The 27,024-nt window shown below is 38.0% G+C and overlaps 1 protein-coding gene across 43 annotated transcripts in view; it reads right to left on the bottom strand.

Annotated features, from left to right (window-relative positions):
- Positions 1–27,024, bottom strand: part of UTY (ubiquitously transcribed tetratricopeptide repeat containing, Y-linked) — a 267,961-nt gene that overhangs the window by 63,329 nt on the left and 177,608 nt on the right. For 41 of the 43 annotated variants that reach the window (XR_010119798.1, XM_055269631.2, XM_063635455.1 and 38 more), the window contains 6 exons: positions 16,405–16,469; positions 16,257–16,331; positions 15,618–15,766; positions 12,838–12,952; positions 8,898–9,085; positions 7,336–7,477 (listed from right to left, as the gene is read on the bottom strand). Coding sequence is in view for 42 of the 43 variants with exons in the window: in XM_055269631.2 (XP_055125606.1) it covers positions 7,336–7,477; positions 8,898–9,085; positions 12,838–12,952; positions 15,618–15,766; positions 16,257–16,331; positions 16,405–16,469 (734 nt within the window). In the remaining variant the exon portion in view is untranslated. Of the gene's footprint in view, positions 1–7,335; positions 7,478–8,897; positions 9,086–12,837; positions 12,953–15,617; positions 15,767–16,256; positions 16,332–16,404; positions 16,470–24,631; positions 25,190–27,024 lie in introns of those variants that run through there. The other 2 variants (XM_055269643.2, XM_063635480.1) reach the window with 2 other exon arrangements.

Raw genomic sequence — 27,024 nt, forward strand, 5'->3', positions numbered from 1 at the left:
TGCCTCAGCCTCTCAAGTAGCTGGCATGATAGGCGCCTGCCACCTTGCCTGGCTAATTTTTGTATTTTCAGTAGAGACAGGGTTTCACCATGTTGGCCAGGCTGGTCTAGAACTCCTGACCTCAGGAGATACACCTACCTCGGCCTCCCAAAGTGCTGGGATTATAGACGTGAGCCACCATGGTTGGCCTCACTACTGAAATTTACCTATTTTTTTTTTTTTTTTGAGACAGTCTCACTCTGTTGCCGGGCTGGAGTGCAGTGGCGCAACCTTGGCTCACTGCAACCTCCGACTCCCGGTTCAAGCGATTCTCCTGCCTCAGACTCCTGAGTAGCTGGGATTACAGGCACCTGCCACCATACCTGGCCAATTTTTTTATTTTTAGTAGAGCCAGGATGCTGTCCATCTCTACCCGCCTCAGCTTACCAAAGTGCTGGGATTGCAGGCGTGAGCCACTGCCCTCGGCTGAATTTTACCAAACATTTAAAGAACTAACACCAATCCTACTCAAACTGTTCTGAAAAGAGGAGGAAGAATTACTTCTAAACCCATTGTATGAGCCCAGTATTACTTATATACCAAAACCAGACAAAGACAATTAAAAAGAGAAAGTACTAGGCAGTATAAACACAGGCCAAAATCCTTAACAAAATATAAGCAAACCAGGTTCAAAAACACATTAAAAAGACCATTCATCATACTATGCAGCCATAAAATGGAACAAGATAATGTCCTTGCATGGACATGGAATCCATTATCCCCTGCCAACTAATGCAGGAACAGAAAACCAAACACCACATGTTCTTACTTATAAGTGGGAGCTGAACAATGTGAACACAGGGAGGGGAACAACACACACTGTGGCTTTTTGGAGGGCGTGGAGAAGGGAGAGCATTAGGAAAAATAGCTAATGTATGCTAGGCTTAATACCAGGGTGACGGGTTGACAGGTGCAGGAAATCACCATGGCACATGTTTACCTATGCAACAAACCTGCACATCCTGCACATGTACTCAAGAACTAACATAAAATAAAATAAAATAAAATAAAATAAAAACTATTCATCATGACCAAGTGGAATTTATCACAGTGATGCAAGAATAGTCCAATATATGCAAATCAATCAGTATATCATATCAACAGAATGAAGGACAAAACCACTTGATCATTTCAAATAATTCTTAAGACACATTTGATAAAATTCAACATCCCTTCATGATAAAAACTACTGAAAAACTGGATATAGAAAGAACAGACCTCTACATGATAAAAACCATATGTTAATACAAGAGACACAGCTAGCATGACACTGAATAGGGAAAAACTGAAAGCCTTTCCTTTAAGAGCTGGAACAGAACAAGGATGTCCACTTATACCACTAACAAAACTAAGAACCAGTCTTTTAAATCCATAAACAAAACTGACAAAGAAAAAAAGAGAGAAGACTTCAACAAAATTAGAAGAGAAGACATTATAAAAGATATTCAGAAACAGGCTGGGCGCAGTGGCTCATGTCTGTAATTCCAGAACTTTGGGAGGCCAAGATGGGCTTCAAACATGAGGTCAGGAGTTCGAAACCACCCTGACCAACATGGTGAAACCTGTTCTACTAAAAATACAAAAATTAGCCAGGTGTGGTGGTGTGCACCTGTAGTCGCAGCTACTCAGGAGGTCGAGGCAGGAGAATTGCTTGAACCTGGGAGGCGGAGGTTGCCGTGAGCCAAGGTCACACCCCTGCACTCCAGCCTGGGTGACAAAGCAAGACTCTGTCTTGAAAAAAAAAAAAAAAAAAAAAAAACCCAAGAAAAGAAAAGGAAAAAGATATTCAGAAATAAAAAGGATCAAAGAGATTATTATGAACAATAAATAATATGGCAAAAAATAGATAATCCAGAAGATATGAACAAATTCTAAGAAACATGCTATACCTAGCAAATCAGCATCAAGAAGAAATAGGAATGCTGAACAGACCAGTAACAAATAAGGTGCTTTAATTAGTGATTAAAATTCTCCTAACAAAGAAAAGCCCAGGACCAGATGGCTTTGTGGGTGAATTCCAATAAACATTCAAAGAAAAATACCTATTTTCCAAAAAATAGAAGAAAGAAGACTTCTAAACTCATTTTATGAGGTCAACACCACCATAATAACAATGGCAGACAAAGATGTCACAAGAAAATAAGATGATAGGCCAACATTCCTATTGAACATAGATGGAAAAATCCTCGGTAAAATACTAACAAATAGAATTGAGCAGCATATTAAAAGGATCATAAACCCTGAAAAAGTGAATTTATCCTCGGGAAATAATAATGTGTGACATAGACAAATAAATGTGATATACCATAATAACAGAAGAAAAGGTAAAACTACATGATTATCTAAACAGATCTAGAAGCCGGGCGCGGTGGCGTACGCTTGTAATCCTAGCATTTTGGGAGGCTGAGGTGGGCGGATCACGAGGTCAGGAGATCGAGACCACAGTGAAACCCCGTCTCTACTAAAAATACAAAAAAAGTAGCCGGGTGTGGTGGTGGGCGCCTGTAGTCCCAGCTACTTGGAGAAGCTGAGGCAGGAGAATGGCGTGAACCCGGGAGGTGGAGCTTGCAATGAGATGAGATTGCGCCACTGCACTCCAGCCTGGGCGACGGAGCGAGACTCCGTCTCAAAAAAAATAAAAAAAAAAAATAAACAGATCTAGAGAAGGCATCTGACAAAGTTCAAACTCTATTGATGTTTAAAACTCTCAACAAAATAGGTACAGAAGGAATGGATCTCATGGTTAATGCTGTATGGAAAAAGTATACAGCTAACATCATAATCACCGTGGGCAGAAATGAAAAGCTTTCCTCCTAAATCCTAAGTAAGAATGCTCATTTTTGGCATTTGTTTAGAATCTAATACTGTATGTTGTAGCCAGACAATTAGATAAGAAAAATAAATAAATGGCATTCAAATTTTTTTTTTTTGAGGCGGAGTCTCACTCTGTCCAGGTTGGAGTGTAGTGGCATGATCTTGGCTCATTGCAATCTCTGCCTCCTGAGTTCAAGCAATTATCCTGCCTCAGCTTCCTGAGTAGAGTAGCTGAGACCACAGGCATGCACCACCATTCCTGGCTAATTTTTGTATTTTTAGTAGAGATGGGGTTTAACCATGTTGGCCAGGATGGTCTTGATCTCTTGACCTTGTTATCTGCCCACCTCAGCCTCCCAAAGTGCTGGCATTACAGGCGTGAGACACCGCACCGGGCCACGGTGTTCAAATTTTAAGTGAAGAAGTGTAATTACCTGTATTTGCAGATACCAATTCTCTATGTAGAAAACTCCAGAGACTCAACAAAGAAAACTGTTAGAATTAATAATTCAGAAAAGATTCAGGATGCAGAATTAGCATGTAAAAATCAACTGCACTTTATATAGAAAAAATCAAACTATTAAAAAGAAAAAAAATGAAGAAAACAGTCGATTCATAGTAGCAACAAAAAGATATCTTGGTAATAACTGTAACCAAAGAAGTGAAACATGTATACATTGAAAACTATAAAATGCTGATACAGAAAATTAAAGGCACATATAAATGAAAAACATCTATACTCATGGTTTGGAAGTATTAACATAAATACTGTTAAAATGTCCATACTACCCACAGTAATCCACAAATTCAATGTAATCTCAAGCAAAATCCCAACTACACTGAATCTGCGGATTGCTGTGGGTAGTATGCAATTTTAGAAGAGAAAAAGTCTTCTAAAATTCACATGAAATCACAAAAGACGTCCAACAGCTAAAGTAATCTTGGGGAAGAAAAACAAAGCTAGAGGCACCAAGTGACCTGATTTCAAAACGTACCTCAAAGGTATAGCAATAAAAACAACAGGGTACTGGCATAAACACAGATATACAGACCAAAAGAACAGAACAGAGACCTCAGAAATACATAACTATGAACAACTGCTCTCTGACAAGGGTACCGAGAATAAACACGGGGAAAGAAAAGTGTCTTCAATAAACTGTAATGGAAAAACTGCATTGTTTAATACAGAATTATAAAACTCAACTGTCATGTCATATTATACACAAAAACCATCTCAAAATGGCTTAAAGCCCAAGACCCAAACTGAAAAAGTACTAGAAGAACACAGAGAAAACCATTGCTTACTTCAGGTTAAATGAAATAAATAAGACTCAGAAAGACAAACACTTCGTTATCTCACTTTATGTATGTACAATCTACAGACATCAAACTCACAGAAGCACAATGTTGAACGATGACCATAAGGAAGGAAATATGGAAAGATGCCGGTCAAGTGGTACCATGTTTCAGTTATGCAGAAAGAATAGGTTCTGGGTATGTAACATACAAGATGATGACTGTACCAGTCTGTATAGTATTGCTATAAAGAAATACCTGAGGCTGGGGGCCCTGGCTCATGCCTGTCATCCCAGCACTTTGGGAGGCCGAGGCAGGTGGATCGCCTCAGGTCAGGAATTCAAGACCAGCCTGGCCAACATAGTGAAACTCTGTCTCTACTAAAAATACAAAAAATCAGCCAGGCATGGTGGTGGGCACCTGTAATCCTAGCTACTTGGGAGGCTGAGGCAGGAGAATCACTTGAACCCGGGAGGTGGAGGTTGCAGTGAGCTGAGATCACGCCATTGCACCCCAGCCTGGGCAACGAGACTGAAAACTGTCTTTAGAAAAAAAAAAAAAGAAATACCTGAGCTGAGACTGGGTAATTTTTAAAGAAAAGAGGATTATCTGGCTCATAATAGTGCACACTATAAAAGGAGCATGACACTATTATCTGCTTCTGGTGAGAGATTCAGATAGCTTCCACTAATGGCAGAAGGTCAGGAAGGGGAGGAGAGAGCAGAGATCATATAGCAAGACAAAGAACAGAAGAGCAGAGGCAACGGGCTCTTTTTAATAACAACTCTATCAGCAACTAACAGTGTGAGAACTCACTCACACCCCCAGCTACAGAGAAGCATAAATTTACTCGTGAGAGATCCCTCCCCATAACCCAAACACTCCCCAGGAGACCCCCACTTCTAACACTGGGATCAAACGTTAGCACTGAATTTGGGGGAACAAACATTGAAACCATAGCATTATCTCTGTGCCCCCACTCAAATTTCATGTACTTTTCACATACAAAATACAATAACTACTTTCCACTAGTCCTGAAAAGTCTTAACTTGTTCTTGCATCGACTCGAAAGTCCAGTCTCACCTGAGATGCAAGGGAAGTTCCCTTATAGCTGTGAACTTGTAAAATCAAAAATGAGTTATTCACTTCCAAGATATACTGGAACAGACATTGGTTAACAATCCTTTTCTGAAAAGGATAAATCAAGCCAAGAAGGGAATAATAGCCTCTATGCAAGCTTGAAAACTAGCAGGGCACACACTGAGTCTTCAAGCTTCAAAGTAATTTTTCTTGACTCCATGTCCCATATCTTGGACATATTGGTGTGAGCAGTAGGATCCCAAGGCCTTAAGCTGCTCCACCCACGTGGCTTTGCTGCACACAGGCCATGTGACTGCTCTCATGGGTTAAAGTTGAATTTTTGCAGTTTTTCCAGTCTGGACTTACGTGCTGCCACTGGCACTATCAACCTGATTCTGTAGAACTGTGGCCCTGCTCCCACACCTCCATTAGGCACTGTCCTACCGGAGGTCTCTCTGTGGAGGCTCTGTCCCTGTGGTAGGCTTCTGTGTGGCAGCATGCAGGTTTCTAATATATCCTCTGAAATCTAGGTAGAAGCTTCCAAGCTTCCATGGCTCTTGCACTGTAGGCAACACAGACTTAACACCTGTGGAAGTCATCAAGGCTTAAAGTTTAAGTTCTCTGGAGTGGTGGAGGATGGGTGGAACAGCATCCTGAGGTGGCTCAGGGTAGCAATGCCCTGGCTTGTCCCTCCCTACTTTCCACACCTTTCTATTCTCCCCAGTCTCCAGGATTGTGAGGAGAGGGGCGGACTTTAACATTTCTGAAATGCTTTTAGGGACTTTTTCTAATGGGCTTGAAGATTAGCAACTGGCTCTCTTTTAGTCATGCTAATATCTCTAGCAAGTGCCTGCTCTCAGCACCCTTGGATTCCTTTCCTGAAAATGCTCTTTCCTATTACATTTCCTTTCCAAATTTTACAATCTGCTTGCCTTTTAATTGTAAATTCCACCTTTAATTCATTCATTTGCTGCAGGTTTAGATGGTAAGCTGTTAAAAGTAGCCACGTAACTTATTGGAAGTTTGCTGCCTAGAAATTTTTTCTGCCCCCTACCCTAGGTCATCACCCTTAAGTTCAGCTTCCCGCCAAGCCCTAGGGCAATGGAAACACAGCCAGGTTCTGTGCTGCAGGGTAACAAGGGTGACTTTTGCTCCAGTTCCCAGTAAGTTCATCATTTCCAGCTGAGATCTCATCAGCAAGCTTTTACTTTCTCTATCAGCATTTTGGCCAGAAACAGTTTACCAATCTCTTAAGAAGCTCCAAACTTTCCCTTGTCTTCTGGACTTCTGAGCCCCCATCAGAATCACCCATTCATTATAATACAAACTTTTCCTAGCCTGGTCCTTCAACTGTTTGAACCTCTGCCTATTACCCAGTTGCAAATCTGCTTCCACATTTTCAGGTATCTTTTGGCAAAAAGTGGTATCCCACTTTTAAATAATGATTTTCTGTCTCAGTCCATTTAATGTTGCTATAAAGAAATGCCCAAGGCAGGGTAATATATAAAGGAAAGAGGTTTATATGGCTCACAGTTCTGCAAGCTGTACAAGAAATATGGGACCAGCATCTGCTTCTGGTGAGGGCTTTGGAAGGGGAAGGGGAACTGGTATATACAGAGATCATATAGCAAGAGAAGCAAAAGAGAGGTGCCAGTACTTTCATATTCATATATATGTTTATCAAATCATCAGGCTGTACATCTTAAATGTATACAATTTTCACTGTGAGCTATACCTTAATATAAACATAAAAAATAAGCAACAAGAATTATTTAAAAATAGTAAAACAAGTTGTCCTGGGAAATCAGTTTTATCAGAATTAGGAGAAAGTAGAGATATGTAAATTTACCAGTATATATTCATGTATATCTTTATTCCTAAATCGTAATAAACATGTGTGACTATTTGTAAGGGAAGGAACTATTTTAATCTTATGAGATTTTATAACACTTAGGAATATATAACATTATTTACATCTTATTACATTTTGCCAAGACTTCTGGATTGCTGATATCATTTAATATCAACATAATTCTTTTGAAAAAAATACTGAATGGCTAACAATACCCCCAAAGAGAAACTGCAGCAGTTTCAGAAAGCACTTACTTAATCATTTCAAAAAGCTTTGGATCTGAGACTTTGATATTTCGTGCCATATTCCAGGAAAGATGCACCATGGGTACTGGTGACTTCACACTTTTCAATTTGTTCCATTCGTACCGTTCCACTGCCAACTTATACTGGCAGGCTAGAAGGAAAAAAGCAACAGTCATAAAGAAACCCAAAGTAATAGAACATATGAAGATAACCATCATTTATCATCTCTCAGGTGATGACTTCAATACCAATTCTGAAAACCTTGAAACACTGTAAGACTATTATGTTTTGTGATAACTTTGGTTAAAAAAAAATCTAACGTAAAGAGCACTCACAATATGCGAGACATTGTCCTAGGTTCTTTTAACATCTTATTTCATTTTATCCTTTCAAGGCCTTCATTTGGTAGAAGAAAGTGATTTGGTAGAAGGAAAAAGGGAAGGCCTGAGAGAAAAACAAAAAACAAAAAACAAAAAAACAAAACTTGCCCAAAGTCATAAAGTTAGCAATGTAGAGACATGGTCTATTCCAGGTCTTTCTAGCTCTTAAGGCCAGATTAATTAATTAATTAATTAATTAATTAACTTTTTCGAGTCGGAGTTTCGCTCTTATTGCCCAGGCTGGAGTACAATGGCACAATCTCAGCTCACCACAACCTCCGCCTCCTAGGTTCAAGCAATTCTCCTGCCTCAGCCTCCCGAGTAGTTGCGATTACAAGCATGCACCACCACGCCCTGCTAATTTTGTATTTTTTAGTAGAGACGGGGTTTCTCCATGTTGGTCAGGCTGGTCTCGAACTTCCGAGCTCAGGTGATCCGCCTGTCTCGGCCTCCGAAAGTGCTGGGATTACAGGCGTGAGCCACAGCGCCCAGCCCAGATTATTTATTTATGTGTATTAAATACTAAGACATTTTAGGGCTACACGTATGATGTATCACATGAACTGCAAATTCTAATGAACAACTACAATGCTTTACTCAATAAAGGGCTTCCTTTACAAAAACAAAATCTAGCACTCTAAAATATAAAAAGTATATATCTTACATTTCTGCAAAGAAATTATTTATATTTTTAAAAAATCTGTGTTCTTGGGACGGGCACAGTGGCTCATGCCTGTAATCTCAGCACTCTGGGAGGCCCAGCTGGGCAGACCACGAGGTCAGGAGATCGAGACAATCCTGGCTAACACAGTGAAACCCTGTCTCCACTAAAAATATGAAAAATTAGCTGGGCGTGGTGGTGGGCGCCTGTAATCCCAGCTACTCAGGAGGCTGAGGCAGGAGAATGGCGTGAACCCGGGAGGTGTAGCTTACAGTGAGCCAAGATTGCACTACTGCACTCTAGCCTGGGTGACAGAGTGAGACTCCATCTCAAAAAAAAGAAAAAAAAAAAATCTGTGTTCTTGGATTGCCATTTTTGAGCTGAATTTAATTTCTGTATTAAAAGTTGGTATTTTTTTCCTACAAGAGATACTATTTCTATTTTCAGTGAGTTATTTTCTACTAGTAAAATAATACCTACTAGGTAATCCTTTAAAATATAAACTTTATTGGTATTATTATTCAGAATACCTGTAAGTGGACCAACATTCCAGGCAATGTTATTGCACCAGCCAACAGCTTGAACCCAATGCACAGTGCCTGCATTTATCCAGACCAAATCTCCAGGTCGCTGAATAAATCTATACACAGGAACATTTGCTTCATAAAGATCTTCAAGGTTGGGCCACCAAGAACTCATTAAAAAATTCAAATTATTTCTGAAAAAGAAAATAATGAAAATCAAGTTGAAAAGTGTTTTATTTCTGAAAAAGAAAATAGTGAAAAATAAACTTGAAAATTAATCAAGTTAAAAAAAGATTTAACAAGAGTTAAAAAAAATGCTTTAAGTTTTTATTCCATTAATCCTTTTATCACAGGGCTAGGTGTGGTGGCTCACACATGTAATCCCAGCACTTTGGGTGGCTGTGGCAGGCAGATCACTTGAGGTCAGAAGTTCGAAACCAGCCTGGCCAATACAACAAAACCCTGTCTCTACTAAAAACACACACATACACACACACACACACACACACACACACACAAAACAAAATAGCCAAACACTGCGGCACATGCCTGTAATCCCAGACACTCGTGAGTGTGGGGCACGAGAATTACTTGAACCCAGGAGGAGGAGGCTGCAGTGAGCCAAGATTGCACCATTGCACTCCCGCCTGGGCAACAGAGAGAGCTTCTACCACAAACAAAACAAAAAAACAAACAAATTAAAAAAGACTTTGCATCACAAAAGCATTGCAACACGAACTGCCTCTTCCATTTCCGGTTGAAGACTTGGGCTAGGGTCCTGAGAAAAATTAATTGTAGGTGAACAGTGATAGACTTATCCAAAGATCAGCTACTATAAGCTTAAACTTACTGTTCAAAAGTCTACAAATTAATATTTAAACTTCTAATTACAGTTAAACATACTGATTTTTAATTTTGCTTCAATAAGAAATATTTTGACTCACCTTTTTTTTTTTAACTAAAAAGACCTTTTAATACTCTGAAATCTCTAAAAAGGAAAACTCTAGTTAGAAATCACATGAAGTCATTTAAAATCTTAATCATTATTACTGTGGCAGATAAGAGAACCAGGACCTTCTCTCAATTCCCGAGTCAGGGGTGAGAGGGAGAGCAGAAATCATCCTCTATTGCTGTTCTGAATCCTAGGCAGGAAAGGGGAGTAAGGACAGAATGTCTATTTGCATATGCTTTTAGGAATCAGTTGACTTAAGGCAGCTGAAAAAACTACCAGAAGAACACACATACACAAACCACCACTGGCACCGATACAAATAGACAAGATTATCAAGTTTTAATATAAAAGTCTCATTTTTTTGTTATTCTCCTTCACCAGATTTTCCATATTGTTGCCCGGGTGTGGTGGCTCACACCTGTAACCCCAGCACTTTGGGAGGCCCGGGAGGGAGGATCAGTTGAGGTTAGGAGTTCAAGACCAGCCTAACCAACATGGTGAAACCCCAGCTCTACTAAAAATACAAAAATTAGCCAGGGGCTTGTGGCGGGGTTGGGGTGGGTGGTGCTGCATGCCTGTAATCTCAGCTACTCAGGAGGGTGAGGCAGAAGAATTTCTTGCACTTGAGAGTCGGAGGTTGCAATGAGCTGAGATCGTGCCACTGTACTCCAGTCTGGAGGACAGGGCAAAATTCCATATAAAAAAAAAATTTTGTTTTTTTCAATATTGTGATGTACTGCACAGTAACTACATTACATTTTCTATTAAGAATTTGGTAAAATATTTCCAATTAAGTTTTCTCAAGAGGAAGAAATTCACATAGTTGAAAATGTTTCAGATTTAAGAACTGCTTTTGCTTTGTTTCTATATTTTATCTTTAAAAAATGATAAAAATCTGGAGTTGTCCATATGAAATCTTATTCCGTTTCATTTTATTCTACTAAAATTGCTTTTGACTTTAGCAGAGGTTAGCAATTCAAGGAATAAAAAATTACACGTTTTCCATAACTCTTTTTTTTTTTTTATGTGGAGACAGAGTTTTGAACTTTTGCTCAGGTTAGAGTGCAATGGTGCGATTTCAGCTCACTGCAACCTCTGCTTACCGGTTCTAGCAATTCTCCTGCCTCAGCCTCCCAAATAGCTGGGACTACAGGTACACATGACCATGACCTGCTATTTTTGCATTTTTTGTAGAGATAGGGTTTCATCATGTTGACCAGGCTGGTCTTGAACTCCTGACCTCAAATGATCAGCCCTCCTTGGCCTTCCAAAGTGCTGGGATTACAGGCGGTAAGCCACTGTGCCCACCTCGTTTCCCATAAACTTTAAAAAGCTTGCCAGTAAACGGGAAGCAAAATGAAAAAAAGAAAAGGAAAAAATTATAAGCATAGCATAAATCTTACCTTATCTAACTCATATACTACCAATATAAAATTAGAGAAAATTTTGTATTAAAAAAAAAGAGCAGCAAAACCAACAAAGGCAGATAGTATCTTTTTCAAAAGTTCAAAACAACAGTTAATTATATGTAGGGAGATGTTTTATGCAAAACAAAATCACAAGGAAACTGCAAAGAGGACTGCAAAGTTTTTGAACCCTAGGATAAATGAATCATTTTAGCTTCATATTTTTATTATTTCCAATCTTTAACTTTTTGGATATCACATTTTTTTCCCCCAACAATCATTAACCTAAGGTCACTTCTCTGTTCAGAAAGGAAAAAAGCTAAATCCTGAAAATGCCAGTTCCCACTCAGGAAAATGAACAAAAGTCATTATATTTAAATGTAACAAGAACTGCAATATACATCATCACAGTTTTAAGAAAAAAATTCTTTGTGTATCACAATAGGGATTCCCCTGTATAAACTTCTTTTTCCCTTGTTTGCCCCTGCTGTTTCCGTGTATTTGGAGTTTCCTAGGTTCAGAACAAAGAGTTCAGATGAAAGTGTTTATTGATAAGTTTTAAATGTTAAAAAACTTCATCTTTGCTATGCTGAGAAAACCTTTTGCGTTACACAACAAAGGCGATGAAAAGGGATTATTTCTTGCCAGTAGATAAGAAAATTAACCTTATGTTTTTAATAAAATGGACTTTTTACCAAATAAAATGTAAAGACATTCCAAAAGGTTAAAACAGAAATTACTTTGTGAAACATGCATGCTGATTATAATGTAAACCTCATATATAATTCTCTATGAGAATTCTTTTTTCAGTATGTTTTAATACGTAATACAGTTTCAATTATGTCTGTATTTTTCCACTAGTATCTTTACCAACTCTAAAAAACAAATCCTGTGATTCCTTTGTTATTGATATTTTTAGCCCAAATTACAAAGATACACGAAATTCAGTTACTAAGCTGTAAGGGTGCCTTATTTTATAATTCCCTGTAATTTCTAAAAACAATCTAAGTAAAATTTTTCTTTAAGGCACACTTGTCAAATCTGGAAAAATGCATCAATTTTTTACATTAACATAAAAAACAATTTACTCTCATCAATTCACACCTATTACCACTGCAGAGACTAGTTCATGGCATCTTTCTGTTTGTTTGTTTTGAGACAGGGTCTCACTCTTGTCACCTACGATAGAATGCCGCAGCATGATTATGGCTCACTGCAGCCTCAACCTCCGAGGCTCAAATGATATTCCCATCTCAGTATCCTGAGTATCAAGCACTATAAGTGCAGGCTAATTGTTGTGGTTTTGCCATGTTGCTTAGGCTGATCTCAAACTCCTAGGCTCAAGACATCTATCTGCCTCAGCATCTCCAAGTGCTGAAATTGCAGGTGTAAGACACTGTGCTTAGCATGGCATCTTTTCATTAAGTATTCAGATAACATAAAAGATTTAAAATCAAATCATTTAAAAAAATTCTGCTGAGCGGTAAGTAAAAAGTGATAGTTTCATGAAGAAACTCAGCTTTGCACTTTGTCCTTTATGACTATTTTCTCATAGTTATTTAAATGAAAGTTTAGTTCAGAAACCTACTTTTCACAGAAGTCATTCAGAACACCCCAATAATCTTCAGGTACAACAAACCATTCACAATCTCCTGGACCAATATTTATGTTAACAGAGCAGAAGTTGTTATTTTCTTGGTGACCTGAAAAGTAAAAGAAAATGAAAAGTCACAATTGCAGCACACATTAAATGGAGAAATGTGCCTTTAAATCACTGGATAGTTTTGAGGACTGAGTGAAAAATACATGCTTAGAACTTTGAACAGAACATAATATGCAACACATATTAGCTACAGTCATTACTATTTCCTTCTTTATAAACGACTTCTCAATTCTCACAAATAGTATCAGAAACCTTATTAAGAAGAGAAAGGTATAGTGTTCAAAATGTAACCTGTCTCCTAGCACTCTTAGCTCCTACCACATGTCAAACGTTAGTATATAATGTAAAGAATCATAACTCTTCCACAATGAGTAGGTAGATGGCACTGCCCATGGCAAGGGCTTTAAAAATAAAAATTAGAAATACTAGGACACCATGGGCACCTACCCATGGTGAAAGAGTTAGAAACATTTACATTACATACCATATATATAATCTTAGCTTATGATCTATCAGCAATCCCAGTGTTTTAGAACACATTAAAGATCATATCAGAATATGAAGTGTATTACAGCAGGCATCATTTATACTAACGTAATACTGGAATAAAATCTACATATACAGAAATTCAGAATAGTATTTCTTTAAATTATATCTGGCAAACTAAAACATACTACATTTCTTCTAAGGAATTCCTTAACAGTTCCACAGGACACTGTTGAAGTACTATTTTTTTTTTTTTTTTTTTTTTTTGAGACAAAGTCTTGCTCTGTTGCCCAGGCTGGAGTGCATGGCTCAATCTTGGCTCACTACAAGCTCCGCCTCCCGGGTTCACGCCATTCTCTGGCCTCAGCCTCTCGAGTAGCTGGGACTACAGGCGCCCGCCACTACGCCCGGCTAATTTTTTGTATTTTTAGTAGAGACGGGGTTTCACCATGGTCTTTATCTCCTGACCTCGTGATCTGCCCACCTTGGCCGCCCAGAGTGCTGGGATTACAGGCGTGAGCCACCGCGCCCGGCCAAAGTACTAATGTTATACAAAGAAACAAAAAAACCCAAACCCTTGAGAGACAAAATGACAAGGAGATAATTTATTAAAAGTTTGGTTATTCCCCTGCTAGATTTTAAAAGAAAAATGACATTTTTCATTTCATGCAATTTATTTCATTTTCACTGTGAAAATGTAAGGTGTTTCAATATCTATGTTTATTTGTATTGTATTATTCATTGGCAGATTTGTGAAAAATATGTGCCAGTCTCATCGACCTGCTGAACGTAAGTTCCATGAATTTTGTCAGAAACAGAGATTGAATATCCTCACTTGTCTTAAAAAAAGTAGGTCAATGATTTAGCAATGATGAAGCTGTATTGTTATTTTTAGAGCTCTGAGTTGAGGTGGAAATTTTTCTGAAGAAGTACCACCTTCTGCCACTGTTACTGACCACTTACTGGCCAAGGAAATTTTGCTGCAGGCTTCGAAACATTTCTTGATAAGTTTAACCTAAAAATTACAAGGCAAAGACAACTTACCTGTGAAACTTTTAGGATGATAAATCACTCTGAAGACAAAAGAAATTTTTTGAATTGCAAATAGTATCAAGCTGCTTTTATATGCTACTTCTTAAGCTACTAAAAACAAGTAAGAAGCTACATCTCCAGTACCACAGACATTTGCAAATATATACTTCTTTAAGTTCAAAATATAATTACAGCAGCATTTTCTAAATCTCAACAAAAGTGCAGGAAAATGTGCATATTTCAAAAGCCATTTGTACTTCTGTGAGGTTTTCCAACTAAAGGTGCAATTGACCTTCAACTGGAAAAAATTAATCTGCAATGTAACGAAACCCAAAATAACCCAAAAGGAAAAAAAATCTAACTCTGTAACTACTTTTAAGACAATTAATATACTCAAGAAAATATGCTCAAAGTTTGACATCAGTACATGGCAGTATTGATTCACTTGAAAAGACATTTTTGAAGATCTCACTACCACAGACCAACTTTAACAGATGTACATTTGTAGTTAATCTTGATGACACAAGAACACAGTATTCGAGCCCCAATGAAGTGGAGTATTATTTCCTCCAAAATAATTCCATTCTTTTAACTAGTAAACAAAAAAACACATTCATTTATTTATTTTGATTTTCATCAATAAAAATCCATGAAAAATAGGGTTTTTTTTTTTTTTATAGAATACCTACAAAATATTGTCAATTGAACCTCTTGGCTTGTAAAGTTTAAAATATTTAGTATCTAGCCCTTTAAAGAAATGTTTGCTTAAAATTAGTTTTTCGATTACATTTTCTAAAAAAAAAAAAAGTATCACTATTTTAAGTACTGTCGATGAAATTTTTATTATAGATAACTTGAGTAAATTGGTTCATAATACATCGTTCTTACAGTAATTGTGGTGAAAACCTCTGAAAAACATTGTTAACCTGTTGTCATTCCTACAACTCAGAAACTTAGAGTCCCTTTCCTAGTTCACATTTTTCCAATTATTTTTTCATATAAAAATGATGGAAAAACAATCCCCTGAGCTCAATTATAACAGTAATATGAACATTTTCACCTATAATAAAGAATTTTAAAATCCTTTTGTCTTTAGAAGTATAAATGACAACGTGTTCTCTATGCCTGGTCCACATGATAAACTCAATTTTTTCAATCATATAAGGTATGTTAGTCATTAAAATCACCTGGTGTCCGACTCCCTGGAACTTTCATATACAGCTGTACTGTATTCATGCCCAGAATGGTATGCCCAACATGGCTTAGAAGATTTCCTGCTGACACCACACGCGCAAAAGCAGGAAGTTTAGTCAGTTCATGTAACTGCAACTTCCACCTGCGACAAAGTAACAGATTAAGAGTAAAAACTCATAAGAATCACCATATCCTCAAAAACCCTGTGATTCAATCAGAAAAATACTTAAATCTATAAATATTTTACCTGTACAGTCAGTAGAACTAAAGCATTTAACTTATTCCAAAATTAAGTCTTAAGACAAACACAGATTACTGAAAAAAAATCATAAACTTTATAATCTACTAAATAAAACAAACAATTTACTTTCTATTTATAAAGTTGTATTAATAGAGAGGGTACTTTGATTTTCTTAAGAAGAATAACATTCTAATTATAAAACTTTGTCAAAATAATTTCAGAATTTTAGGGTTATTAGGTAAAACTAACAAGTCAACATAAAAAAATTAGAAACAGAGAAAGAGAGAAATAATTAGGAATAGAAAAAAAACAGAAAGCTAGACAATTCCCAATTCTGCAGTACCTTAATTGGTTCAGTTCATGAAAACAGTACTAGGGCAGGGAGACTTACTTTTTATTATCAGAGAGGTCAATGTTGGTCCCAAATTTTATGGTTTTAAAAGGTCCTTTCCTTCTCCTTCCAGAACTTAAAAAAAGAGAGAATATTAAATCCATGTATTTTAGACAGAAATGTTAAATGGGTGCTAAAAGTTACTTACTTCTCTGAAGATGTGGATTCATTATCTGAATGATCTTTATGTTGTGTTCTTTTCTCATTTTCTTCCTTCAGGTTAAGAAAAAAATATTCATACTTAGTATCCTCTAACAGGCTATCACTTCTATTGTACAAACTATCGAAATACTCATTTACATGAGCAGTACTGACTATTTTTGGGAAATAAGTTTCTACAGGCACATTTCACAGAAAATATCTTCTATAATCACATTAAATTAAGTCACAGGAAAAGTCAAAGGCCAGTTCACGGTACTCAACATCCTCCATCATCTACAAAATTAATATGAAATTCAGTTATTATACTAATTTATAAGAAAAGCATGTATTCATTCATATTTTACTTTGGATCAAGGAATTTTCTAAATGGTAAATTAATTTCATTTAAAATGATATCAAGAGAATATGAGAGAACTAAAAATGAAAACAAGGACAACATACAAAAACTTATTAATTATATATTAAAACAGAAAAAGATGTAAGAAAGCACCTAAGAAGACAGAATTTCTCCTTCTTCTTTTTTTTTTTTTTTTTAAGCCGGAGCCTCACTCTGTTGTCTAGGCTGGAGTGCAGTGGTGTAATCTCAGCTCACTGCAACCTCTGCCTCCTGGGTTCAAGGAAGTTTCCTGCCTCAGCGTCCCTCCAGCTCTCTTTGGTAATAAAGAAAAAGCATTGTTTTGTTTTTCCCTGTAGACACTGTTTTATGAGAAAGAATCTGTACATTCTTATACTTGGGCCAAAGACAAGATAATGAAGAAAAACCTGAAGCCAAAAGTACTGAGGGGTATAACTATGAATGTTAATTGTAAGTGTCAAGTAGCAAAGCAATGGCACATATTCTAAACTGGCAGAAATACATTTGCATCCATATGCAAATATGTACAGAGTAAGCAATGTTAAGATCTTCTATTTCTGATTATAGTACCATATTTAGTTACCCTGGCTTTCTCTGTGGGTGAATCACATTAACAAAACTAAAAACATATGGACAAAGCTCTTCACAGGCTAAATTTTCAACCCAAAGAGTTCTATATAAATAATAAAACATTTTCACATTTTTATTTCACATATTTAATAAAAAAATTAAATGCTGAATTAAAAATGTTTGTTATTCTCTCGAGAAATTTCAAGAATATGCAATGAGAAAATGTTTCTGGGAGGACTGGAAATCAACATGTAAAAGAATGAAGTTGGACCTCTACCTCATAATGTATACAAAAATTAACTCGAAATAAATGTGACCTAAATATGAGATACCACACAAAACTCATGCAAAAAAAAAAATTAGTAAATCTGTATGACTATGGGTTAGGTAATAGTTTCTTAGCAATGAGAAAAACAAATGAAATCCAAGAAATGCAAATAATTAAACTCTATCAAAATTAAAATTTTTGTACTTCAAAGGACACTAACAAAAAAAGTGAAAAGACGACTCACAGAACAGAAAAAAGTACCGACACATTTAATACTTGAGAAGGAATTTTTAGCAAGAATATGCATGCATATAATTTACAGTTCAATAACAAGAAGAAAAATAGCCCAATTAAACAATGGGCAAAGGAAATAAACATGCATTTCACCAAAGAAAATATACCCATTAACAATATGTTAATGAAAAGATGCTTAACAAATAGCCATTTGGGAAAAGACAAAATGAAATATTACTTCAAAACTAACAGTATGGTTAGAATCAAAAGGAGATAGTATGTAAGTATAAAAGAAGACGGAGAAATGGGAAACTTATAAATTAAGAACAAAAATGTAGGCCGGGCACAGTGGCTCATGCTTGCAATCCCAGCATTTTGGGAGGCTGAGGTAGGTGGATCACTTGAGGCCAGGAATTCAAGACAAGCATGGTCAACATGATGAAATCCTGTCTCTGCTAAACATACAAAAAACAATTAGGCATGATGGTGTGTGCCTAAAGTCCCAGATACTTGGGAGGCTAAGGCAGGAGAATTGATTGAACCCAGGAGGCAGAGGCTGCAGTGAGGTGAATTATCACCATTGCACTCCAGCCTGACGACTGAGTGAGACTCAGCCTCAAAAAAACAGTAAAATGTAAAATGATGCAGCCATTTGAAAATTAATCTTACAGATCCTTAATAGAATAAACAATGAGGCCAGGTCCAGTGGCTTATACCTGTAATCCCAGCATTTTGGGAGGCCGAGCTGGATGAATTATTAGAGGTCAATAGTTTGAGACCAGCCTGGGCAACATGGTGAAATCCTTTCCCTACTAAAAACACAAGAATTAGCCATGAGTGGTGGCACACACTTGTAGTCCTAGCTACTCAGGAAGCTGATGTAGAAGAATTGCTTGAACCCAGGAAGTGGAGGTTACAGTGAGCCGAGATCGTACCACTGCACTCCACCCTGGGCAACAAAGCGAGACTGTCAATAAAAAACAAACAAAATACTCCCAGAATAAACAATGAGTTATTACACCACATAATCTAGCATCTATACAAGGGAAATGAAGGTATGTGTTCCCACACAAATACTGTTTATGAGTATTCATAATAGCATTACTCGGAATACCTACGAAGCAGAGCAGAAACAACCTAAATGTTCATAAACGGATGACAGAGTTCCTCCACCAAAAACGGTTTATATCCAGACAATGTAACATTGTCATTAAAAGAGAAGTGGTTTAGTGATACATAGTGCAAATGAATAGACCTTGAAAATCTTATGCTAAAAAATAAAAAAGAAACCAGTCAAAAAGACATGTTATCATCCCATACACACACACACACACACACACACACACTCAACATAGGCAAATCTACAGATATAAGCAGGCAGGCAGTTGCTTGAATTCTTGGAGTTGGGGGAAATGTGACTGTGGATGGGTATGGGCTTTCATTTGGGAATAAAAAAACTTGTAAAATTTATTATGATAATGGTTGCACACCTATGACGTACACTAAAAACCACTGAACTGTATATTTTATATGTGTAAATTGTGTATTATGTAAATTATCTTGATGAAGCAGTATAAAAAGAAATAAAGGACAGATAACATGAGCCCAAATGGTCAATGAAGAAGCCCCAAGCCCTCACACTTCCTTATGTAAAAAAATTTAAAACCACCTAACATAGGGGCTGGGTGCGGTGGCTCACGCCTGTAATCCCAGCACTTTGGGAGGTCGAGGTGGGCAGATCACAAGGTCAGGAGATGGAGACCATCCTGGCTAACACGGTGAAACCCCAACTCTACTAAAAATACAAAAAAATTAGCCAGGCGTGGTGGCGGGCGCCTGTGGTCCCAGTTATTTGGGAGGCTGAGGCAGGAGAATGGCGTGAACCTGGGAGGTGGAGCTTGTAGTGAGCCAAGATCACGTCACTGCATTCCAGCCTGGGGGACAGAGCGAGACTCCATCTGAAAAAGAAAAAACCTACCTAACATAACCTGATGGAATCTAAGGAAAACAATCACAGATCTACAGCATCCAAGTAAACAACTTAGAAAAAGTCACACTCAAATCAGTTGGAAATACTATAGTGTTTTTTACTTGTGCTTGCCTCACTCCATCAAAGGCCTGGTACAGTGTTGCTATAAAAGAGGTGTCAATTTCATTCCTAATTTGTTCCCTCAAAAGAGAAAGGGCAGAGAAAACCTTATCTGTAACATTCTAATTCATCTAAGGACTGTTTAAAATACTGGTCTCTGTTTTGCCTAACACTAATGCTTCTCAAAAACTTTTTAAAAATTCAATTTATTGACTGGGCGCGGTGGCTCACGCCTGTAATCCCAGCACTTTGGGAGGCCGAGGTGGGCGGATCACGAGGTCAGGAGATCAAGACCATCCTGGCTAACACAGTGAAACCCCGTCTCTACTAAAAATACAAAAAATTAGCCGGGCGTGGTGGCGGGAGCCTGTATTCCCAGCTACTCGGGAGGCTGAGGCAGAAGAATTGCCAGAACCCAGGAGGTGCAGCTTGCGGTGAGCCGAGATCATGCCACTGCACTCCAGCCCGGGTGAGACAGACAGACTCCAACTCAAAAAAAAAAAAAAAAAAAAAAAAAAAAATCCGTTTATCATGCTTTGAGCCTAGATTTATCCTGAGACCCTGGACAAAGACATTGTAAGAACACAACAATATATCTTATAAATAGTAACGCAAAAATTCTAACAAAATATTAGTAAGACGAATTCAGAAACATGGTATAGAAAGTTTGTATGTAATGAACTAGTGCACTTTCCTTCTGAAATTCTTGAATCATTAACAACATATTAAAATCAGTCAATTTAACATACATTAATAAAATGAAGAAAAAACTCACATGATCATCTCAACTGATAAGAAATACAATTTCACAGAATTCAATATCCTTATATATGATAAAAACATTCTACAAACTAGGCACAAATGGAAAGGTCTTCAACATAATAAAGGCCATATATGAAAAACACATAGCTTAACGCTGTACCTAGGAAGGACTGATAGCTTTTTTTCTAAGATCAAGACCAAGATAAGGATTTACAGTTTGGAAAACTAAATACTGTTAACATGTCAATATTACCAAAAGTGACCCACAGATTCAATGTAACCTCTACCAAAATACCATCAACAATTTTTGCAGCATTAAAAAATTCATCTTGGCAGGGCACAGGTGGTTCATGCCTGTAATCTCAGCACTTTGGGAGGCCAAGGTGGGAGGATCATGAGGTCAGGAGATCCAGACCATCCTGGCTCACATGGTGAAATCCTGTCTCTGCTAAAAATACAAAAATACTAGCTGGATGTAGCGGCACAGGCCTGTAATCCCAGCTACGTGGGAGGCTGAGGCAGGAGAATGGCATGAACCCGGGAGGCAGAGCTTGCAGTGAGCCGAGATTGCACCACTGCGCTCCAGCCTGGGTGACAGAGCCAGACTCTGTCTCAAAAAAAAAAAAAAAAAAAAATTCATCTTAAGGAAGTTCAATAGAAAAATGATCTTGAAAAACACTACTTGACTTTAAACCATACTATAAGGCTACATACAGTAACTAAATCAGCATGGTACTGCTGTTTTGACACATAGTCAGACCAACTGAGCAGAACAGAAAACACAGAAATAAAGCCACAGACCTACAACTGTCTAATCTTCAACAACACCGATACAAATGAGCAATGCAGAAAGGACTCCCTTTTCAACTACCGGTGCTGGATGGAATAACCTGCTAGCCATACACAGAGAATGAAACTGCATCCTTATCTTCCATCGTATATAAAAATTAACTCAAGATGGACTAAATATTTAAATGTGCGATGTCAAACTATAAAAAAAGAAAACTAGAAAATACCCTTCTCAACACTGGTTTTGCCAAACAATTTTTAACTATGTCCCTAAATTCAATTGCCACAAAAATGAAAATTGATAAGTGGGACCCAATTCAGGTATAGAGCTTCAGCACAGCAAAATAAACAAACAAAAACTATCAACAGAGTAAACAGTCAAGCTACAAAATGGGATAAATTATTGGTGAACTATGCATCTGACAAAGGTCTAATATCCACAATCTACAAAGAACAAATCAACAAGCAAAAAACAAATGACCCCATTAAAAAATGGACAAAGGATATGAAAAACATATGTCTAGTTAAAAGAGGACATATAATTTGTTTTCTGTTAGGAGAAAAAAAAAAACATACAAGTGGCGGTCAAAAAATGTGAAAAATGTGGCTAGGCATGGTGGCTCATATAATTGCAGCACTTTGGGAGGCCGAGGTGGGCGGGTAATCTGTGTTTGGGAGTTCGAGACCACCCTGACCAACATGGAGAAACCCTGTCTCTACTAAAAATACAAAATTAGCTGGGTGTGGTACAGGCACATGCCTGTAATCCCAGCTACTTGAGAAGCTGAGGCAGGGGAATCGCTTGAACCCGGGAGGAGGCTGCAGTGAGCTGGAGATCGTGCAATTGCACTCCAGTCTGGGCAACAAGAATGAAAACCTGTCTCAAAAAAAAAAAAAGAAGAAAAAAAAAGGAAAACGTTCAATCATCACTAATTATCAGAGAAGTGCAATCAAAATCACAATGAGATACTATCTGATACATTAGTCAGAACGACTACTATTAAAAATAGCCAAAAACAAAAACAAAAAAAACCCAACATATGCTGGTGAGGCTGTGAAGAAAAGGGAAGGCTTACACACTGTTCATGGGAGTATAAATTAGTTTAGCCACTGTGGAAAGCAGTTTGGAGAATTCTCAAAGAACCTAAAATAGAGCTACCATTTGACGCAGCAATCTCATTACTGGGTACCTACCCAGTGGAAAACCGAGCATTCTACAAAAGCAGACATGTACTCCTATGTTCATCATCACTGCGCTATTCACAATAGCAAATGTGGCAGGCCCGGTCTCATTAACAGCTGAACAGGCAGGCCTGCATTGCAACTGTTTCAGCACTGACTGAGTGGTTAATTTAAATATTAAAAGCTGAAAGAGTCAGTGCCCTCACGTAGAGGCTGGAATGTAACAAAAGCCCATGGAGAGTTTTGCCCAGGCCTTTTCTGGGCCTTGAAGATAACAAGGTAACAAATTCTTAACAGAATTTGCTTAGGATTAAACGAGTTTTGATTGGGGATATGAAGAAACTCCCCAGACCTACACAGACAAGTTTTATTGGTGGTCTAAAGAAACTCCCCAAACCTCCACGACTTAGCAGGAAACAGGATAAAGGTCCTCAGCACCTCGACACATCTAGATTAAGTAAATTTACTAAGGCTCCAGAGGAAGGTCTTCAAAACTCAGACCCCTTGGTTATAAATTAGAAGATGTTAATCACTCATGAGTTTAGATGAATGCATACTACACATTGACATATAACTTAGAAGGTACAAGCTCTAGAATACTTTGTAATTTTTCAGTTGTAATTTTCCTGGCTTTTCCCCTGTACCCAGTTACTTCAGAAATAAATGCTCTTCTTTCCCAGTTCATCTGCATCTCATTATTGGGCCATGAGAATAAGCAGCCCAATCACTGGTTTGGTCTGGGAACACAAAGACATAGAATCAACCTAGGTGCTCATCAATGTTGGATTGGGTAAAGGAAATGTGGTACATATGGACAATGGAACACTATGGAGTCAAAAAAAGAACAAAATGATGTCCTTTGCAGCAACATGGATGTAGCTGGTGGCCATAATTCTAAGCAAATTTACTTAGAAACAGAAGACTAAGTGTTGCAGGTCCTCCCTTGTAAGTGGGAGCTAAACACTGAGTACATATGGAAATAAATGTGAGCTAGACATGAGAGGAGAGGAGGTGGGGCATGAGCTAAAAACTACCTATTGTGCGGTACTATGTTCACTTCCTGGGAGTATTAAACCCAAGTGACAAATCTGCACATAAACCCTCTCTCTTTAAAACAGAAGTTGATATTTTAAAAATAAAGAAAGGGCTAGGCACGGTGGCTCACGCCTGTAATCCCAGCACTTTGGGAGGCAGAGGCGGATGGACCACGAAGTCTGGAGATCAAGACCATCTGGCTAACACGGTGAAACCACATCTCTACTAAAAATACAAAAAATTAGCTGGACATGGTGGTGGGCACCTGTAGTCCCAGCTACTCAGGAGGGTGAGGCAGGAGAATGGCCTGAACCCAGGAGGCGGAGCTTGCAGTGAGCCGAGATCGTGCCACTGTACTCTAGCCTGGGTGACAGAGCAAGACTCTGTCTCAAGAGACAAAAATGAATAAAAATGAACAATTCTTAATTTCAAAATTTACTACAATACTATAGCAATCAAAATAGTATAGTAGTAGCATAAAGACAGACATATGGACCAATAAAAGAGAACACAGAATCAAGACAAAAACTCTTGCATGATTTTTGATGAGACTGCCAAGACCATTGAGCAGGAGAAAGGTCAGTCTTCTGAATAAATGAGATTGGAAAAACTAGGTATTTACATGCAAAAAGCCAAAGTTGGTTCTTTAGCTTGGATCACATACAAAATTAACTTGAAATAGATCAGAGACTCAAACATAAGAGCTAAAACTATAAAATTGTGAGAACAAGTAAAAACACTGTGACGTGGTATTCAGCCATGATTTCTTAAACTTCTAAAGAATGTGTCAACAAAGTAAGTAAATAAATTGGACTTCACAAAAATTAAAAATTTATCAAATGACACTATTACCAAAACAGTAAAATTACAATAAACACAATTGGAGAAAATACTTGTAAAACATTGTAAATCATTGCAAATACTTGTAAATTCTCTTGGGCAATGCTAGTGGGAATTACGATGGTGCGGGCATGGTGCAAAACAATATAGTCCAAAATGATATAGTTGTCCTTTAAAAAGTTCAAGTAATTACCACACAATCCAGTAGTTGTAGAGACCAGAACACGTAATTTACATCAATTTTCAGAGCAGCAAAACTCAACACAGTAACTCAAATGTGAATAGATAAAGAAAATGTGGTACATACTTAATGGAGTTACTATTCAGTCATAAAAAATAGTAAAATTATACTGCTAAAAACACAGATGAACCTGGCTGAGAAAGCCAGACATGAAAGGACAAATACTTTATGATCCCACTTACATGAGTAACACAGAATTTGTGAAACGTATTTTGAAGGAATGTGAAAAAGAGATGATCAGGCGCAGTGGCTCACACCTGTAATCCCAGCACTTTGGGGGACCAAGGCAGGCAGATCACCTGAGGTCGAGAGTTTGAGACCAACCTGACCAACATGGAGAAACCCTGTCTGTACTAAAAATACAAAATTAGCTGGGTGTGGTGGCGCATGCCTGTAATCCCAGCTACTGGGGAGGCTGAGGCAGGAGAATAGCTTAAAGCCAGGAAGCAGAGGTTGCAGTGAGCTGAGATCACACCATTGCACTCCAGCCTGGGTAACGTGTGAAACTCCATCTCAAAAACAAACAACAACAAAAAAACAAAACAGAGATTATGAAGGGGTTGGGGAAGAAACTGTAAAAGGAAAATATCTTATTACTAAGCTAAAGGGAAAAGTCCAGCTGGGAACTGCTTAGGACAATCCTGCCTCCCATTCTATTCAAAGCCACCCCACTGCTCACCGAGATAAATGTGTATCTGATTGCCTCCTTTGGAGAGGCTAATCAGGAACTCAAAAGAATACAACCATTTTTTCTCTTACCTACCTATGGCCTGAAGACCCCCTCCCCAGAAATGAGTTGTCCCTCATTTCCACACCTAACCAGTGGTTCATCTTACATATATTGATTGATGTTTCATGTCTCTCTAAAATGCACAAAACCAAATTACTCTCATCACCTTGGGCATATGTCGACAGGACCTCCTGAGGCTATGTCATGGGTGTGTGTCCTTAATCTTGGCAAAATAAAACTTTCTAAATTAAATTAACTGAGACCTCTCTGAGATTTTCGGGGTTCACAGTGAGGTAACCAAAGAGGGATTTTGAGTGGAGGTACCTCCGACCTTTCATGAATCTCCTATTGGTGCTTGGTACCAGCTTGAGCTATCTTTATGCATTACACCAACACGACAATTCGCTGAGGCATGGAAGAGGCCTCTCCAGAGAATCCCTGATCCCAAAATTTGTTCGAGATCTGAAGTTTATTTTGCTGTACAACTTTTGTTTTTTTTGAGTTTTACTTGCTTCTAATGCAAGGAAGGCATGCTTTTCCTGCTTCCATGATGATGGAAGGCAGGTAACTCCTTTATGGAGTTTGTGCTCTATTCCAACAGGGAAGATGAGTTGTTCTTTGTTTTTTTTTTTTTTTAACCTGCTTCTAGGATGGTGTAGGGCAGTTATCAACCTGAGACCCATCCATAGGTTAAGTAACTGAACTGTGGTTTGCTTTGGCTAAAGTTAAGATTAACAACCAGCTGGTCTTAATTTCTCCTTACCATCAGAGCACTCAGTAACCATATAAACTGTGTGATCATTTGTTTTGCTTAACTGTTTTGTTGTTTTTTGTTTCTGTTTTTGTTGTTTTTTCATTCAGTCTTTTTCCCACTGGGTTTGATCAACTCTACATGACTTGATCAAATCCAAAGGAAGTTGCAAATTATGGGAAAAAAAGCCTCTGAAGTGACTAAATTCCCATGAGACAGAGAGAGAGAAAAAAAAAGATGGCGCAGTAGGGGAAGAAAAATGGCTAGCAAAAGGAAAAAGAAAAAGAAGAGAAACTCTTTTGATTTTGGCTACTATAGGGCATTATTGATGTAAAAGGCCACCTTTTTGCAAGCCAGGCCAAAAGGACAGAGCAATGTCTGTATTTCTGAAATAGCAGCAGTTTGTCCTATTTGAAATATCGTAATGAGATTTTAAAAGTATTTTTTTAGATGGAATTTTGTTCCATCACCCAGGCTGGATTGCAGTGGCACAGTCTCGGCTCGCTGCAACCTCTGCCTCCTGATATCAAGTGATTCTCCTGCCTCAGCCTCCTGAGTAGCTGACATTACAGGCACACGACACCATGCCCGGCTAATTTTCATATTTTCAGTAGAGACGAGGTTTTGCCGTGTTGATCAGGCTGGTCTTCAACTCTTGACCTCAGGTGATCTGCCTGCCTTGTCCTCCCAAAGTGCTGGGATTACAGGCATGAGCCAACACACCTGGCTGGTTGTGTACTCTTTAATAAAGAAGACAGTA

Source organism: Symphalangus syndactylus, chromosome Y (genome assembly GCF_028878055.3).
Source record: "Symphalangus syndactylus isolate Jambi chromosome Y, NHGRI_mSymSyn1-v2.1_pri, whole genome shotgun sequence".
Taxonomy (NCBI): domain Eukaryota; kingdom Metazoa; phylum Chordata; class Mammalia; order Primates; family Hylobatidae; genus Symphalangus; species Symphalangus syndactylus.